A 17706-nucleotide genomic window follows, 5' to 3' on the forward strand; every position below is an offset into this window, starting at 1 on the left:
TGATTAATCAAATTTAACCTTTCTATATGATTAATTCTTGATTATTTTTTTTAAAAATCAGAGTATTTACAAAAGTTCCCCCCTGTGAAAGTTTTGAAAATTATTTCAATACTTTCATTTTAATCAGTTAAGCAGATTATGTGCATCAAGTATAGATGCCAAACGAGTTAATCGATTCATCATCCTCCAATTTATGATATGTAGTATTACTGAGAAAACAAGACTGATCAAAATCAGTATCAGGAGAATAACGATGGGGTGGCATAACTCATTTAGGATGCCTGTAGCAGTAGGTGACCATCCGAAAAGAGTGTCCCACCATTTATGTTCTGCACCTTTTCCACCCTCTCTAAAACACAGTGTATTTCTTCCACATTGTGATGAACAGTTATTAAAGTTCTGTGTCTGTTTCCCTTGACCTTTTTCAAAATTTTGATTAAATCCTGGTTGTTGTAGCAATTGTTTCACTAAAGTGAGATTCATTCCAATGGGTGCAGGCAACAGTTCCTGAGTTCATGTATAATTCGATTGCAAGAGCTGGTGAGATGTGACTGGAGCCAAGTAAGAAAAATCACATCCCGTGATTTCAGTGAAATTGCAAACACAAAAATTGGAGTGATTCCTAGTATGTATAACTACATCATCTACGGATATAAAATCACAAGCTGTTCTCAAACATACACAGCCGTTACCCATACATCTATATAAGCAGTGTTTCAGGGTTTTCGTCAGGGCGAGTTTCAAAATGACTCAAAATGATTTTGTTCAGTATCTAAACAGATATCCTGACCTCTGATTGCATTACCTTCACAGATGAACCCTTGTTGTTCTCGTACAATACAAGAATCCAAATCCACAGTTTGCCATTTCTGTCCCACTTCTTGGGCCCATACTCTATGCTCAAACGGATAGAGTATGGTTCCATTGTGATTCAATCCTAATGCAATAACAGGGTAGATGGAATATATTGAAGCATTATGTCTAGTTAATACAAAAGTTGTGGCTGTACTTGTGATGGGATTGTGGGTAAAGTTTACCAAATTCCACCAGGACTGGAGTTTTTTCTCTAAATCAGTGGCACTATCTCAAATTATTTTCCGAATCTCGGTGGGGAGATTGCCTTCTTCACCCTCTCTTATGATTGAAGCGGCCACTGATTGCGCCCACAGTTGAGCCTGGATACAACTGAGAACCAAAGACAGGTTATCTTGGGCCACACCGAGTGCATCTACAACGAAATTCATGGTCTTCCACATTGACCTTTTCCCATTTTGGTAATATGTTTGACAACAGCCACTGGTTAGTTTCTAAAGCCAATAGGGAAGATTGCAAAGGCCGTTGTAATTTAGCCAATTCACTAGATGGAGTAGCCAATTTGTCTCCTGACATATTTTCCTAATTTGCCTTTTTAATGTCAGAATGTGTTTAAACAAGGCCTTTTTGTTCAAGCTTTAGACATCTAAAAAGTGTCTACATGATTCACACCTGCATGAAGCTTTGCAAATCACACAGTAGTCACCAAACAGCTATATTGCACAAAGATCCACACAATACCACACCATTCTTAGCTTAGTCTACATTGTAAAGTGCTGTTTCGTAGGAAGAAACTTGTTCTGGAAAAATAAGTATCTGGATAGGCAAGTACTGTTGAACTGTATTTCTGAAAGGTGACACTTCCATCGTAGCGGAAAAAATCTGACAGTGTGTTGTCAGTGCCTCTGACAGTGTGTGTTTTTATTTAATAAGCTGGACTAAGCACCATAGAGTACTGTAATGAATGCATCCTAAGTATTCAGGTGACACCAAAAGCCAAATCAATTTTTAAACTCAGAATGAGATAGATACAAACAGACATATCAAAAGGTAGGTAAATGTTTAAAGTGGCGTCAGTCTCTGTCCAGGAGAATAAGTAATTGCATAGCAGAGCACATCTTAAAGTAATGTAAGATAAAGCTATAGCAGAAAAAAAAACCCTAAATCTTTAATTTTTTACTTCTATATTGTCAAACCAGTAAAATTTAATCTTTTTAAAATAAATGAGTCTGAGAGACTGTCGTCATAGCTAAGATAGTGTTCAGTTTATGAGTATTTCCATGAAAGAATGAAAGGCCAAAGCCTGGTGGTATTGGTCCAGATGCTTCTAAAGAATCCAAATGTGGAACTGTGGCGTGCTAACCATGACATAAACCCTTAATTTAGACCGGTTTCTGAAGCTGAGGAATCAAAAATTATATATTTGTCTGTGGAAAGAGATTTGGTCTGGGAACAACAAATGAGAAAGTTCAACCCTATCATCTATAGCTTTAAGCCAATACTAAGTTTGGTAGATGAACAGACAAATGGTGATTATACAATGGGAGAAGTCACAGCTACTGCAGAGAGAATCCTGCCTCCCGGGTCTATTTGACTACTGGGCTCACACACACAAGAACATGACTCATCTACTCAACAGAGTGTACTAACATGTAGAAGTTCTCAGTGCTTGACTTGCTAGTCATGGTTTAATAAATGACTGAGGGGAAAAAAAGTGGAAGAAACAATAAATTTTAACAGCAGAAAGAGATTTGCTGCATCTGACTACAACTGAAGTTGCTCCAAGATCTGGAAAAGCAAGCCAACAAAAGAATGATGACGTTTGTGTTACCTATGAAGCTACTCAGGAACATTCAAGTCTAGAAGTGACTGAAGAGCTGCAGGAGGCCCTCAGGACTAAGTGACCAGGTAAACGAGCAGATGAAACTCAGTATTAACAAATGCAAAAGAACACACCAGGTGGGGAAACCCTGTATGTGCACAGCTTGTTTACAACTCACCATCAGGATTGTGTGGAAAACACTGCAGAAGAAACTTGGTAAATGTCAGCTTAATACTCGGTATTGACCAAAAAGGCAAATACGGTTTCAGGACTACGGAAAGAAGGAAAACCCAGCATTTTGTCATCCTTCACAACAACAGAGTGTCTGTATGGAGGGCTCCTTCAGTCAGTCTCAGAAGGCAAGAGGAGAGAGAGGGGCAGCAGGATGCTCGCCAGTACAGAATGGCTTCCATCCAGCAAGAGGAAACATGAAGGGGAGGGCACAATAGGAAAGAAAGGCTATGACAACCATCTATTACAAAAAGAAATTACCTAAATGGTAACTAGCGAGGGACAATTTGCCATTTCTCCTGCAACAGGAAGTTCCAGAAGATATCCACTGCTTCACAGCTGCTGCCTGGGTCATCAAAGTGTTTCTGACACAAGTGCATAATGAAGCTGTGGAATGTACTTCCACGCAGCCTTACTAAGGCAGAAACATTTGCGGGTGAGACCCAGACAAGAAGTTGCTCTTGCCGGGCCTTTCTAGCCCCAAAAGGGCTGTCAGGCGCACTCTGTCGCAGATGGAACTTCTGCCAATTACCATTTCTGCCAATTTCTTCTGACAGTGGCCACTGGACAGGGGCTTAAGAGAGAGGACACTGGAGGGGAGTACTCCAGGTCAGATCAGTACAACAGTTCAGACAGCAAAGCACACAAAGGTTTTGCATTATGACCTACATTCATTTAAGTGTATTGTGATTTTCAGGTCCCATTTCATAGCTCTACAGCTGTATACACGTACTTAGTAAGCATACTTCACACACATTCATCAAGATGCAACACTATCCCCAAATTAGAAAGCATATCCCCAAATTAGAAAGCACCAAGTATGTATAAGAAACATCCTTCACTTTATAGCCTTATTTTTCCACAACACAAGTGAACAGTGCAAGTACCCAAATGTTTTTTTACGTAGATTTCTATAAACAGATGCAGTCCACCTCCATGCCCAGTAAGATCACCTAACAGATGCTCCTGGAAGATATGTCAAGACATATGGAAGACAGGCAGGTGATTAGAAACAGCCAACATGGGTTCACCAAGGGCAAATCATGCCTGACTCATCTAGTGACCTTCTGTGATGGAGTGACTGCACGAGTGGACAAGGGAAGAGCTACAGATGTCATATACCTGGACTTCTGTAAGGCCTTTGATACGATCCTCCACAACATTCTTATCTCTAAATTTGAGAGAGATGGGCTTGATGTATGGACTGTTCAATGGATAAGGAATTGGCTGGATGGCCACGTCCAAAGAGTTATAGTCAATAGCTCAATGTCCAAGTGGAAACCAGTAACGAGTGGGGTCCCTCAAGGGTCTGTGCTGGCACCAATATTATTTAGTGTCTTCATTAACAACACAGACAGTGGGATTGAGTGCACCCTCAGCAAGTTTGCAGATGACACCAAGCTGAGCAGTTCATTCGCTAGAGGGAAGGGATGCCATTCAGAGGGACCTTGACAGGCCTGAGGAGCAGGCCCATGTGAACCTCATGAGTGGGCACGGTGGTGTTGGTTGATGGTTGGACTTGATGATCTTACAGGTCTTTTCCAACCTTAGTGATTCTGTGATTCTGTGAGATTCGCCAAGACCAAGTGCAAGGTCCTGCACTCGGGTCCAGGCAATCCCCAGTATCAGTACAGACTGGGGGATGTAAAATGGGCCACAAAAATGGTCAGAGTGCTGGAACACCTTCCCTGTGAAGAAAGGCTGAGAGAGTTGGGGTTGCTCAGCCTGGAGAAGGCTCCAGGGAAGACTTCATTGCAGCCTTTCAATATATAAAGAGGGCTTAAACAGAAAGAGGGAGATTTAGATTAGATAGAAGGAAGAAATCTCTAATGGTGAGGGTGGTGAGACCCTGGAACAGGTTGCCCAGAGAAGCTGTGGCTGTCCCATCCCTGGAAGTGTTCAAGGTTATGTTGGACAGGGCTTTGAGCAACCTGATCTAGCGAAAGATGTCCCTGCCCATGGCAGGGGGATTGGACTAGATGATCTTTACAGGTCCCTTCCAAACCAAACCATTCTGTGGTTCTATGATTCTACGCAAAACTACTATGTGATACAGTTTTTAAAAGGAGAGGAACAGAAATTTGAGGTGAGACATCCTTTAAGGCAGAAATCGGGTCTCAGGACTTAATCAGTGCATTTTTAACATTCTTACTAAAAAACCAAGCTGCTACTAGATCAAAAAATTAACTTATAGAAACAAGTATTAAAAGAAATACCTGATTTTTTTTTAAAAGTTCACATATTATTACTCATGTCAGTAACTCATATGCTTTTGCCTAAATACCAGGTACAATTACTCACACATGCAAACACTTCTGATTTTGGACTCTAAAGTAAGTCTGATGTTTAAGGTAGAATTGCACTTTATATATTTTTATATAGCCTATAGTAAAAGCCTGGAAGAGTCAAGAAACTTACCATTATGCCACCAACTACACAACACCAGGTGTCAGAATTAGAGTTTTAGCTTACAGTCACATTAAAGGTATATGACATGCAATCAGATTCTAGTTTACCCTCCTCTTTCCAAATAAAACCTAAACGTTCAGCTGCAGTTCTGATTTCTCCCTGCTTTATACTGTATTTTTGCAAATGTTCTTTTGTGCTGAAGGGCCCAACCCCTGGTGCTCAGGGGTTAATTGGAAAGCATTTGACCCCTCAGAGGCATTCAGGCAGATTTCTTGAAAGGAGAATGGCAATCACACGCTGTCAGCTTTGATTTCATTAAATGCAAAACTGACTATGTAAGGATTTACGTTACACAAAAGGTAGATTTCTACCCCCGAAGAGTAATTTTGGTTGCTAGTCAAACTTCTTCCCTGCTTCCCCCTGGGAAGAAAGTCTGTGGAGAAAAGCATTGCACAGATCACAAGAAAGGCAGGAGAGTTCCTGGAAGAACATTTCCCACTAGTGTGGGACGTGTCTGAACCGTTTGTTTAAAAAAAGCATGACCCAGAGGCTTGTAAGCAACATGTGGACAGAATGTAATTAATCAGGAGTGAAAACTAAGGTAGAATTCTTCTGCTCTCTCTCGTCTTCCACCTCAGAACAGCAATGGGAAGAGATCACTGCACTAGATGTCGTCGTGGTACTCCCCGTACTTTGCTGTGACAGGTTCCTCAAGATGAACTGCTGCACCACCCATTAAGGCAAATGCTGGGTACATTATGCCAGAGCAGTCCACCTCGCACTCATAAAGGCATTTCATACGGCCTGCGTCGTAGAACCCCACCTTGCCTTTGTCACAGTCGAGGCAGATGCCCAAGCACGATGGCAGGGGAAGGATTCTGCTCGCTGGATCCTTGGGGGCAGCAGGTGTTGTGGGGATAAAGAACTTCTTCATGCCTAAAGTGACCAGTGTGAAAGGCTGTGGTGAGTCAAAGAAGGCATCTTCACTCCCACTGTCACGACCACTGTCTTGCTCGTATCTAGAACAGAAAAACAACCATTTGCTTTTGTCAAATTCTGAAGGGGGATCAGTGATGTGAACTGGAGAAAACATTTTTGTAAGACAAGAAACACCACATGGTCACCTGCAAAACCTTGTGGGGTAAAAATATACCTAAGCCAGGAGGGAAGACGCATTTAGTAGGTGGAGAACACTCACTTGGGCCACTTCAGACAATAAATAACAGCTAAACGCTAACGAGGACAAGACCACAGAAGGCTTTACTAAGGAGCGGATGTATCTAAATGTACTCATGCTAGGTAATCATTAATGAACCTACAGGTAGAGCAAATTAGTTAACTTGAAAAGTAATTTAGCGACTATGACTAATGATTACAGACAAGGTATGTTTAACTTCATTTACATAATGTTAAATGACACGAGTAAATACATTTAACATGACTGTTGTCCTATGAGTTTTCCTCACCACTGCCGTATTACGTTGTCTTTAAAATTCACAACACAAAAAGTAGTGGTTTAAGTTTTTGGTTTGGTGGTTTGGTTTTTTTTAAAGTGCTCTGCCTGGAGGTTTCCATGAGCCCCTGTTTCCCAGCTGGTTACTGGGGAAAGTTTGTGGCCAGATTTGTTCAGTCTACATGCTTTTGCCCCCTACTTCTGTCACCAGATGAAGACACACTGGAGAAGCACACATTCTTCTGTGCCGACAATCCCTAGCTAGGTTTGCATTTTTGGGATGTCTGGGGGGAGATTGGATTTGTGTCAGCCAAAGTTTTCCAGGTATTTGTGTGGATAAGGAAAAAGAAATCAGGAAATCAGGATCTAATTTCTCACTTTGCAAAAAGCCTCCGTCTGGCTTTAAGCAGCTCAAGACACAGGCGTTCTTACACTTTCAGTATGTTACACAGGAGGAAGCTGATACATTTTTTACATTCCTGAAAAAGTTAAGAGTCCTCAGGAGATAGCTTCCCAGCCTGCAGTTCCTAGACACATCCAGGCTTACTACAACCATACTTCAGAGCTGAAATCTTTTTATTGGTTTGTCCACTGTACTTTGGCTTGGGAACAGTAGCACTCCAGTACCATATGCAAGTGCATAGCCTGAGATAAGCCAGTGACTTGGAATCCACCGTGACGCAAGCTACAGCAAAGATACACAGATATATACAGTGAACATTGTACCTCTGAATGGCTGCCAAACCTAGTATGCTAAGGAAATTAAGGCAGAGTCTTACTATTGACAATTAAACATTGCTTCAATCTTGCAAGTGATGCTTTTTTTTTACCTTCTTGCTTTAACTGGCACATCTTGACATCTATAGGAACCTCCTTTCTTTCCCAAAAAGAATGAAAATAGGACTCTGGATAATTACAACACCTTTCTGCTAATAGCAGGGGATGAACAGGACAACCTGCTTACAGCATATCCTTCAAGCTACTTTCCACTAGTTAGGTTCACCTTGTGTACTAATTGCGACCAGACTCACTCTTAACTTATTTTTTCAAAAGCCATCTCCTTATATAAAACATGTATTGAGCAAGAGTCTGCAATTTACCTTGGGCTGGTCACATCATGGGTATTATGGAACAATTTCTGTATCTGGTTGCTAGAAACAACTCCCACTTTCACCAGGTATGAATAGGCTTCCACACGAAAAGCCCAGACGTGCTTCCCTTTGGCAATCCCGGTGTCGCCAATGATGTAATCCAGGGTTGTGTAGCATCCGACCTGCATGCGCTCAGATCCCAGCAGTAGAGGAAATCCAGCCCTGCTTTCCACAGAGGTTCTTCCTGGGTTCAGCAGGAGATGTTCACTGTTGTACCCACATTTGTCATCAAAAAGAAAACTGAAAACTGAAAAACAGTATCCAAAAAAATTTCCTCTTAGTTAAGTATTTGGCCTTCTGTGCTTATAAACTACATTTTAAGTCATGCTGGCATCAGAATTTCTCACTTTTAAAGGCTAAGGGAACGTCATGCAAGCTAAAACGGTCTCAGCACGCCACCTACTTAACCTGTTTGTTAACAGTGCTTCTAAACATTTACGCAACCGGTAACAGTAGAGTAGAAGTCTGGGAACTACTGGAAACCACCTACAGCTCTTAACACCGACAGACACAGATTCAACACCTTGTGGACAGAAGAAAACCCAATACCTGGAGCTGGAGGCGTACGCAAAATAACTTCTCGGCTCCAAGGGCTACAGATGGACCCTTTATATCCTCGAACTCTAAAGGCATAGGAGCTGTCATCATCAAGATCAGATATTACTTTGCTCTTGCTGCAAACTTTGATCTCCTGCCACGTCGCACTCTCCTCTTCTCCATTAAGCTTACGATACTCAAGAACATAGATATCAGCTGAGTCTGTCTTCCCAGGGCATTCCCAGCTGATCAGAGCTTTGTTGTACATTCTGCTCTGCTCTTCATTGATTTCTGGTATTTCTAGACCTGGAATGCCAGAGATTCAGGAGAAAAAAACCCTCAAATTTAGATATCTGTTGTTTTAGAATTAACCATACAAGCCCTTTGTTGAGTGGCTATAGCACTTGGGGGGGGTGGGGGTGGGGGCAGAAATCTGACTCAATCCGTTAAAGAGTACAGATGAGGATGGTTCCATTCATGCACTTACATAAATCCCTTACTTTCTGTTTTTACTTCGAAAGTTGTATTATTTATTTTTGCTGGCAGCTAAAAAAGCATCTAAAAGCCTATTCTTTTCTGTCATGTTAACAAAAAGCTTCTAGGAAGACCTAGTATTACTTAACTACAATGTTTTGGAAGCCAATGTAAACTGGTACTGAATGCAACGGCATCTTAGCTTCTTTTTCAAAGCTGAAGCTAGCATTGCTGCCAGGTAATGCCTTGTGGATCACAGAGACAGAAGGGACAATGCAAGTCACAAGACTGAGTTCTGCAGCTGCAGCCCTGCATAAGTTTTGCCTCTTTCCAGAGAAGCCCTTCAAGTCGTAACTTGAGAAAGACCTGATGCTCTCGCAATTTACCATTGGAATGGAAGGACAAGTCACCAAGGATCTCTTCTTGCTTAGCTATGTCCACCACAAAGTCTTCAAAAGTAGTTTCAGCTGCTGGCCTGAAGCTCTTCAGAGATTCAGTAGCTTTTTGGATTCTGAAAGCACAGAAGCAAAGGGATGGCAGAACAGAGAAAAGGGAATTCACATGTGTGCATTCCTTAAACTAAAAATGCTAGGTTTTGCTTTATAAAAAGTGCTGTTTTCATGTACTTACTGATGTCTCCCAGAAATTTCTGTCTCTCTAGACAGAATTCAAATGCAAAATTTAAAGTCTTTTGTACAGCAGTGTAAAGGTATCAGTGTAAAGATAATGAAGAGGTAATCGTTCAGCTGGTAGAGCATTTTAACAATTTGGGGCATTATGTTCAAAGAACAAAATAGATGTGAAGCGCTAATGGAGAACAGCTATTAAGATCAAAGACTTTAAAGCCAGAAGAGACCTGTTAGATTAACTTGCAAATACCCGATACAATCTCTGAGCAAAGGAATGTGTCAGTGAGCTGAATGGGCTACCCTTCCAGTGCAGTCCTACTGAACAAGGCCACGTGTTGTCACAGGACAGAGCCCCTCCTGACTGCTGTTTCTTAACGCACACTGTAATGTAGCAATTTCTACTGAACGGTACTGGGACCATCTCTGAGCCTTTGCAATACAAGGTACTGCATTCAGTACTTTGCTAGCAGGTGTCAAAAGAATATGACTGACCAGACATCCTGGAACAGTATCTGTACTTCAAACAGAAGATAATGAAGATACCTGTCATGAAGCTGTTTTGCTGTTTGAACAAAACAAGATGGATCAGTTTCTTTAAGCACCTCTTGAGCATATCCTACAAGGCCATTATTTTCCAGGAGCCCTTGATATTCCTCTGCTTGCGTTTGCAATTTTTCCAGCCTTAAATTCTTAGAAGTTTCAATTGCCCTAAGAGCTGCGGACTTCTTCTCTTCTAGGACATGAGATAATTTCTCAAAGCTCTGAGATGCTTCTTCTTTAGCTCGTTCACTGTTGCACTAGGAGGGAACAAAAGACATTTTAGACAGATTCCACAGCACTGTGGCTGTCTACAGAAACATACCTCAAGTTGTTCAAGGTATCACAGCAATCTAGTCATCCATTTGACAGACAAGACTAATGAGCTTTGTTATGCCCATCAGCACTGAAAATGTGATCAGCACTGCACCCAAGCTAGTGAGCGTTTACTGGATCAACACAGAGAACGAAGAGCAGGAAAGTATTCCTCTGATTATGTCTTGAGTTACGCATAGCATGTGTCTAAACAGCTCATGGAAAAGCACTGTGAAAACAGGTCAGTTTCTGAAGTCTTCATGCCCAAGAGCTAGGTGCTCCTCCACCTTCCCCAACCACACTGAGATGGGGGTCCAGCCCAGCTTCTCACATATGCCCTCAGAACTGTAGGGTCACCTCTAACTAGTGCCCTGGATAAAAGGAACTACAAAGCACAGAGACAATCTTTATCAAGATACAGGCAGGGCCAGGAGCTCCTGCAATTTCTGCCATTGTGTTTTTCAGCTTGTACGTGAGCTCCCAGCTCTGACTCTTCTGCAGGGAGATTTGACTCTTCATTCTGACTTTATTGCAACATCCTCAAGGCGGCAAACAGCCAGTGTAAATTGTGAAGCACCGTTAATACACAAGAGCTGTAAGTCTAACCCACCTCTCTTTGATTAAGGTATCAAACAAGCTTTCTTTCAATTAAATTTACAGCAGCACCCAAAACTTAACTTCCCTCTGTATGTTGCCCATATTTCCAACACTGTCAGGATTAGGTCTTACCATTTGTGATTCAGGACTAACACAAACTGTTCAGAAATTGTTTTACTGGCTAACTGAAAAAAGCCAAAGGATTTGAAACACTTCAGTGAAAACAGTTTGAGTCTCTGCTGTGTCCCTGCAAGGGCTATCCCCAGCCAACACGGAAGACACTCTTACCTCTGTTTCTTTCAGCAGCAGATCCAGCTGTGTGATGTGAGCTTTCACCTGGCTCTCCTTACTGATGAGGTACTCAATATCTTTTGAAAGCTTCTCCTGTGAAAACAAAACAGCGAGCTAGCAGAAGAAGGGTATCCCACCCAAACCGACAACCAGCACAGGCAGGTCATCCAGCTAGCACTCGCTTTATCTAGTTACAAGGACAACAGCCTGCCACCAGTTATGAGCAGCACCCCTGCGGAGAATTGCTCAGTGACCCGCAATGACTGCACAGGGACATCAGGCCACTGATGTGGGCAGGACTGGGGGCACAGCCTCTAAGGACAAGAGGTAACAGCCTCTAAGGACAAGAGGTAACAGCCTCAGCTGGCTCAGTCTTCCCCAGCCACAAGTGCCACCTTCTCTTAGGCTAGGAACATGAGGCTTCAGGACGTTACTAAAACTTACAGAAAAGCCACGTTAGTTATTAACTCATTTGTAGTAAGATTTGCTAGAAGAATGAGTGGTTCAAAGCATGAACTTAGGAGTGTCTCTGCATTTCCTGACTTGCAAGAGTTAACAGCTGTACAGGAAAAGCCTTGCAAACAGGCAAGGAGGCCAAAGAGCACAAGGCAGGCTGGTCTGGTCTTCCCCCCCCCCCCCGCCCCCCCCTTTTTTTTTTTCTTGTGAGCAAGAGAGGAAGAGAAGGAAGAAGAGGAGGTAGAAGCAATCATTCTTTAACAACAAAGCAATGTTTGCAAGTCTTCCCTGTTGTACTGCGAATTAACAGCTATGCAACTTCAGAAACATACAAGGTCCCAACAGATACTTCCAATGCAAATTTTTCAGGAGTGCTTCTGAAGTATCAGCTAATCCAAGCCACAAGGACACTTACCTTAAAAAAGCTAGATTGTAAAGTATAAACTGCTTAAACCTTTTGCATTGGTCAGTACTGCTATACTTTAGTTGGCTAAAACAAGGTGGAAGGACTTTTAAGAGGTTATGTTTCAAGCCTCATAGAAAATACAGTTTCTCAGAAGTGCGCTATGTCACACTAATATAGATATTAACAGATGTTGCACAACAGCATGCCTCATGACTGGTTCAGTGTCCTCTAAACACACATCCTGGCTTCCTGCCACAGGGAGTTTGCCCTTACACCAGAAGCTCAGTACTTTTCCCCTTCTTAAGGCCAGGTCCAACAATATTTACTTTTACCTTAAGGGTTTTGTAGGCAGTTCTCATGGTTGTTACTCTGTGGTTTGCATGACATCCACCCAGTTTACAAAGATGACAAACAGGCCTTCTGCAGATTTCACAGTACATGTTTACCCTCTCCATTTCATGTTCTGGACACATCACAATCTGAAAAAAAAAGAGAGCAGAGAGAATGCAGGTGTACTTCCAAAAACTGAGGTGGCCAACAAACCATCAAAACACTAAATCACCCCACAGCAGCATCTGATTTCATCAGTGGATTCTTTATATTCAGTTTATCTTCCACCTTTTATATTTGTCTATGCCAGTGAAAGCCAGCAGATGAACACACACAGTTTCACGAGGTTCACAGTGAGTAAACCTGTAGCGATGTCTGTGTACACATCATGTAGCCTCCATACTGCAATCAACCATTTTGCTAATCCCTGAAGTTGTTTGTGTGCCTCAAGCTCCCTACACTCCTGTTCAGAGCTGTAAATGCAATATATAACACAGCCACGCTGTCAAATTCAACTGTGTCCATGCCAGCATCTCTTGAAACAACTACGAACTGTCTTAAGGCAGGAGTTGACATAATACTGTAATGATTTAAATTTAAGCTAGACTCTGATCAGCCACATAGCCATTGCTCTTGGAGCAACAGATGAAATGCAGCCACACCCCCAGTCACAGTCATTTTAAAGATAAAAGGCTCCAGTGTTTCATTTTTTCTGTCTGACTCCAATTACAAGTTGTTCATGCTGAGCGTTAATTCCAGTACCAGCTTAAACAGCATTGCGAAAAAGCTGGTGTTTGCTAAAAGTAATCTTTCAAAAATTGAACACGTTGAAGTAACTGCTCGAAGAGGCAAAAAAAGTGCTGCTCAACTCCAAGCTCAAGCAACAGATAAAACCGTCTAAAAGGGGGTGGGTGGGGGTGGGTGGGTGTGCTTGTGCACATGTGTGCGTGTGTGTTTTAAAAAAAAAGAAATGCTTTGCCTCGTTCCAGAGCACTGAAAGACATTTGGGTCCATCTACTCCATGTTACCAAAGAGAAGCTCTTGAGAAAGCTTTTCAGTGTCATGTCAAGGAGGAGAACACGACATCAGTGCCAACAGTCAAGCTTTAAAAGCATCATCTTTTAACACACGCACACACATACAAGAAAGGACAGGAAAGGGCTCAAAAATAGAAGTGAGTAGCATAAATATGGACACACTAAGCTAAAATTGCAAACCATCTCTGAAACCAACTCTCAAGCCCCAAATGTTATCTTAGTCTATGGTGAAAAGCCCAAAGACACCAGTCTCGCTAGCACCTTGGTACATAAGACTGTCATTCAGCAGAATATGCAATAAGTTATCCCATTGTCATTGACTGCTGGATTCGGGGGGAGGTGCGAGGAGGGAAGGAAACTTTCAGGAAAATCATCTGTGCAGGCAGACATGTTCAAAACTGCAGTCATGCTGTCAGCAAGAACAAAAGCTTATGGTTCACTCAATGAATAACAGCAATAGTCAAAAAAGGAACAACGGTCCCAAAAAGCAACTACCATTGCACAGATATGTCTGAAGCTATATGCAAATGCTGCAACCCAAATTCTGTAAGATACGGGATACTTACCTTGGGTCTGAAGTTGGTGGTTGGTCCTACATGTTTATGTTGGGCTTTCACAGTTCCCCAAGGATGGTGTATTTTGAAACATTCGTTGCAATAGCTTGCCCTGCAGTCCGTGCAGCTCTTTGTGGACTCTTGAGGTGGAGGTTTGCAGAAATCGCACATAATAGCAACGGCTGCCCTGGCTGCCTGTCTGTATCTTTCCACAATGGTTTCCAAAGTAAAGTTGCGAAATAAGCCATTGATGCCACGTTCTCCGAGATCAGTATCCCGCTGGCAACCCGGACAAGGAAACAGACTCGATCTAGGAGTCAGTGAATTACGTTTTCTGCCTGTGTAGACACCAAATCCTGATTTAGGAGGAGTGTAAACAGAAGAGGTTTAGATTTTAAAGGGAGAAGCACAGGAATTTATGAACCAATTTCAAACTATCGTAGCGCATCATCCAAACCAGTACAATACCAATTCATATGCACTCTGCCAAGCCAAAGAGAATACATTTGCCATGACAAGGTAGTGTAATGTCTGAGTTCAGGGGGCATTACAAACTACTGCTCTAAAACTTAATTCTATGGTAAGGTTAATTTAGCTATTCCAATCCTATCTTCTTCGTCTAGTTTTGCATGCACTCAAGCCGCAGCCTTTCAAAAGACTAAACACAAAACCTTCCGGAAACCAGTTGGTTTTAGGCTAACTGGCTGCCCACATAGAGAGCAACAGCTTCGTAACACGCTGAAGTGTAAGATGTCTATTCCCAGAGTGAGACTGGTTATTCCCAGACAAATATAGCCAACTTGGAGCTCCCTGAAGTTTGCTTTGGCCGAGTCAAACTTACCTGGCTTACCCCAAGAGGCATCATAAAAATCTAAAGAGGAAAACAAGAGAACTAGATATCACCAGTACGAAATCTCAGCCAAATCATTCAGTCCAAATACGTAGAGGCTGACTTGGCCCTTGCTGAACGGCCTTGATAAAGGAGGGCTGCTAAGTAAGCCCCGCACACCAAAGGGGATGCTGAGACGGTTATGTCTGAGAGATTCCTCTACCTTGAACTGGGGAACCACAGATCTGCATGGTTACACAAGGGTACAGCTTATCTCTTTTCATTTCAAAAGGGGACAGTAGAGAAGCTGCACTCCTACGAAACAGCTATGCACAAATTTCCCCTCTTCTCCAAAATAAAGTGATCCAAGGCTCAAGTCAAGTCGCAAGCCTAGGGATTCTTTGGAGCCTGTTCCAGGGGATGGCTCACACAGACCCAAAAACTATTTACAGGGTAACATTCTTGAGGCTATCAAACAGAGAGTGCATCCCCATGTCTCACTCATGAACCCACAGGGCACAACTATCAAAATTAGTCCTTTATGTATTACTGAAGCAGGTTAAGCCAGTGTTTAGGCTTAACATGTATCCTCTCAGCCTCCCCTTACAAAGAAATAAAAAACCATTCTCTCGAGCTGGAGCATGGTTTTAAGATCCCCTTGAGATGACTGCATGTTGGTATAACTAATTTGTAAATAGAGAGAGGTATGACTTCAAGCTGAATTCTTAGTGTTGAAATTGGTTCTTCTTCAGAAAGTGAAATTTGGTCCCATCTGTATTTAGTGAGGATCTTCCCATCAGAAATGTTGATGCTTCATTTCTTTTTGAAGTGTCCTTTGATGCTATCCAAAAGACACTTGCCTTGTGTCACTCTTCTGTGGGTGCTTCACCCAACAATCCAAAACCTCCCTACCTCTCACGCCCTTTCCAGTCTCTTTAAAAAAACAAACCAACACTCCTGTAAGAAACTAGTTCCTTTAAAAATCTTCAAAATGTACCCCATGGTAGTTATGCATCACTATCAGCTAAGAAGCCACAACCAGAGCATGAATAAATGTCAGTCTCAAACTCGGCTGGTCTCATGCTTTTCTGTAGGTTCTGAGCAGAACAGCTAGACTGCATTAACAGAACAGTATGGGTGACATCTAGTAGCATCTAAATGTCAGGTTCCCAAGGGAGCTCTGCCTCCTCTGTGCACAGCGTGGACGGTGCCACAGCACTGCCTGCGCACCCCATCATGCTAGATCACTATTTCTACTGCCCGACAGAGAGCAAGCTGGAGGGCAGCTTTCCACGGAAGATTAAGGATTACCTCCTTACTTACACTGCTGAAAGCAGCATGGGGGGCCTGGTCCCCACGCACAGCCTGTCTGATACTGCCACACTTGGCAAGCCACAGTTCTCACAAGGAGGTCAGGTCACCCACGGTGCGCCCACCACTCCTTAGGCACCCAACCTGGTGCCCTGATGTCCACGTTGTAAAACCACGTAGTGGACAGCTGCAGCGGAAACCGGTGACCGCTTCAGTCCATGCATACAATGCCGTGACAGAACATCATGCTTACTGAGGAAAAAAGGGACTAGACTTGGATTTGGGAGATGGCAGTCACCAGTGGGCTCTCTTCGTTCAAACTTCACATAACGCTGCAGGTAGAGAGAGCTGAGAAAGCAGCTGAAATGTATGCAGAGCTAAACAGTGATTGTGGGGCTGTGCACCCCATATCCAGAAAACAGGACTGTAATGAAGACAACTAGCTATTTCGTTTGGGGATTCCCTCAAATGATGCAAGCCTCAACCTGCCAAGCTACAGCAAACACAGCATTTGCTTATCAAACTGATCCTGAAAGAGTACCAGTACTAACAACTCAAGAGTTGTTTAAAAGAAGTGGGTGAAATAAAATATTTGAGCTTTGAAAACTGGGAAGGGGATGATGAACGTTAGTAACATACGAAATACAAGACACAGCTTTAGGGTTTGTCTTGTGGGCGACTCTTCCAGATCACTGCGGACTGCGGTTTTAAAGTGGACAGTTACGTCAGAAGGAAGCCTAAAAGCCAAGATGAGGTTTCTTTCAAGAAGTACTTTCGAAGTATCTGTGTAAAAGAACAACTCATCTGTGGATTACACAACAGCTGTAAGAATCTTTCTAGTGTGACATCACAAAGAGCATGAGGAGTGCTCCTTAAAGCTTCCAGAGCAGACCACACTGGAAGAGGCGGTTAGCGCAGTCTTCTTACAGTCATCTGTCTCCCAATTCTGCAACCGTGCAATAACCATCATCTATGGAAAATGATTTATTGTAAGCGTAATGAATTGGGTAGGACAAAACCATCATTTGCAAAGTCTGCAGAGGCTCAGAAGGAAGTCGAACTACTCAATTTAGGCTGGCCGAAACCTGAGAGAACCACCTCAACAGTACCGCTGACAGGCAATAAAACTGCTGAAATCTACACCTCAACATCGACGCTATTGAACATGATGCTACTGCATCTCAGTGTAACTGAAATACAGGAATAAACAAATACAATGGTTACAAAGATTTACAGGACGCCACAAAGACTGATCTATTATATATGAAATAGAGTGCACTGTCCTTAAAAATATTCCCATTGTTCTTGCCACAGAATGAACAAGACTCACACTATCCCTAAGTCATCTCTTTAACTGCATCAGGAGTACCGGGAAGACATTTTACCAATGCAGACGCAATTCGGCTCAAGTCAGTCGAACACATAAAATAAGGAAAACACGCAAAAATTCCGATACGTACCTGATCTACTAATCCTGTCCATGCTGGAAGAAGAGCTTTGAATTTGAGGGCTACTCTGATTAGA

General features: G+C 42.6%; 1 protein-coding gene across 1 annotated transcript in view; it reads right to left on the reverse strand.

The window, feature by feature from the left end:
* Positions 1-8007, reverse strand: part of LOC132320869 (E3 ubiquitin-protein ligase TRIM36-like) — a 31762-nt gene extending 23755 nt beyond the window's left edge. Inside the window, exon 1 of the mRNA XM_059834494.1 lies at positions 7897-8007. Within this exon, the coding sequence (XP_059690477.1) occupies positions 7897-8007 (111 nt within the window). The remainder of the gene's footprint in view (positions 1-7896) is intronic.
* Between the last annotated feature and the right edge of the window lie 9699 nt (positions 8008-17706).

The sequence above is a fragment of the Gavia stellata genome, unplaced genomic scaffold (genome assembly GCF_030936135.1).
Source record: "Gavia stellata isolate bGavSte3 unplaced genomic scaffold, bGavSte3.hap2 HAP2_SCAFFOLD_34, whole genome shotgun sequence".
Taxonomy (NCBI): Eukaryota; Metazoa; Chordata; class Aves; order Gaviiformes; family Gaviidae; genus Gavia; species Gavia stellata.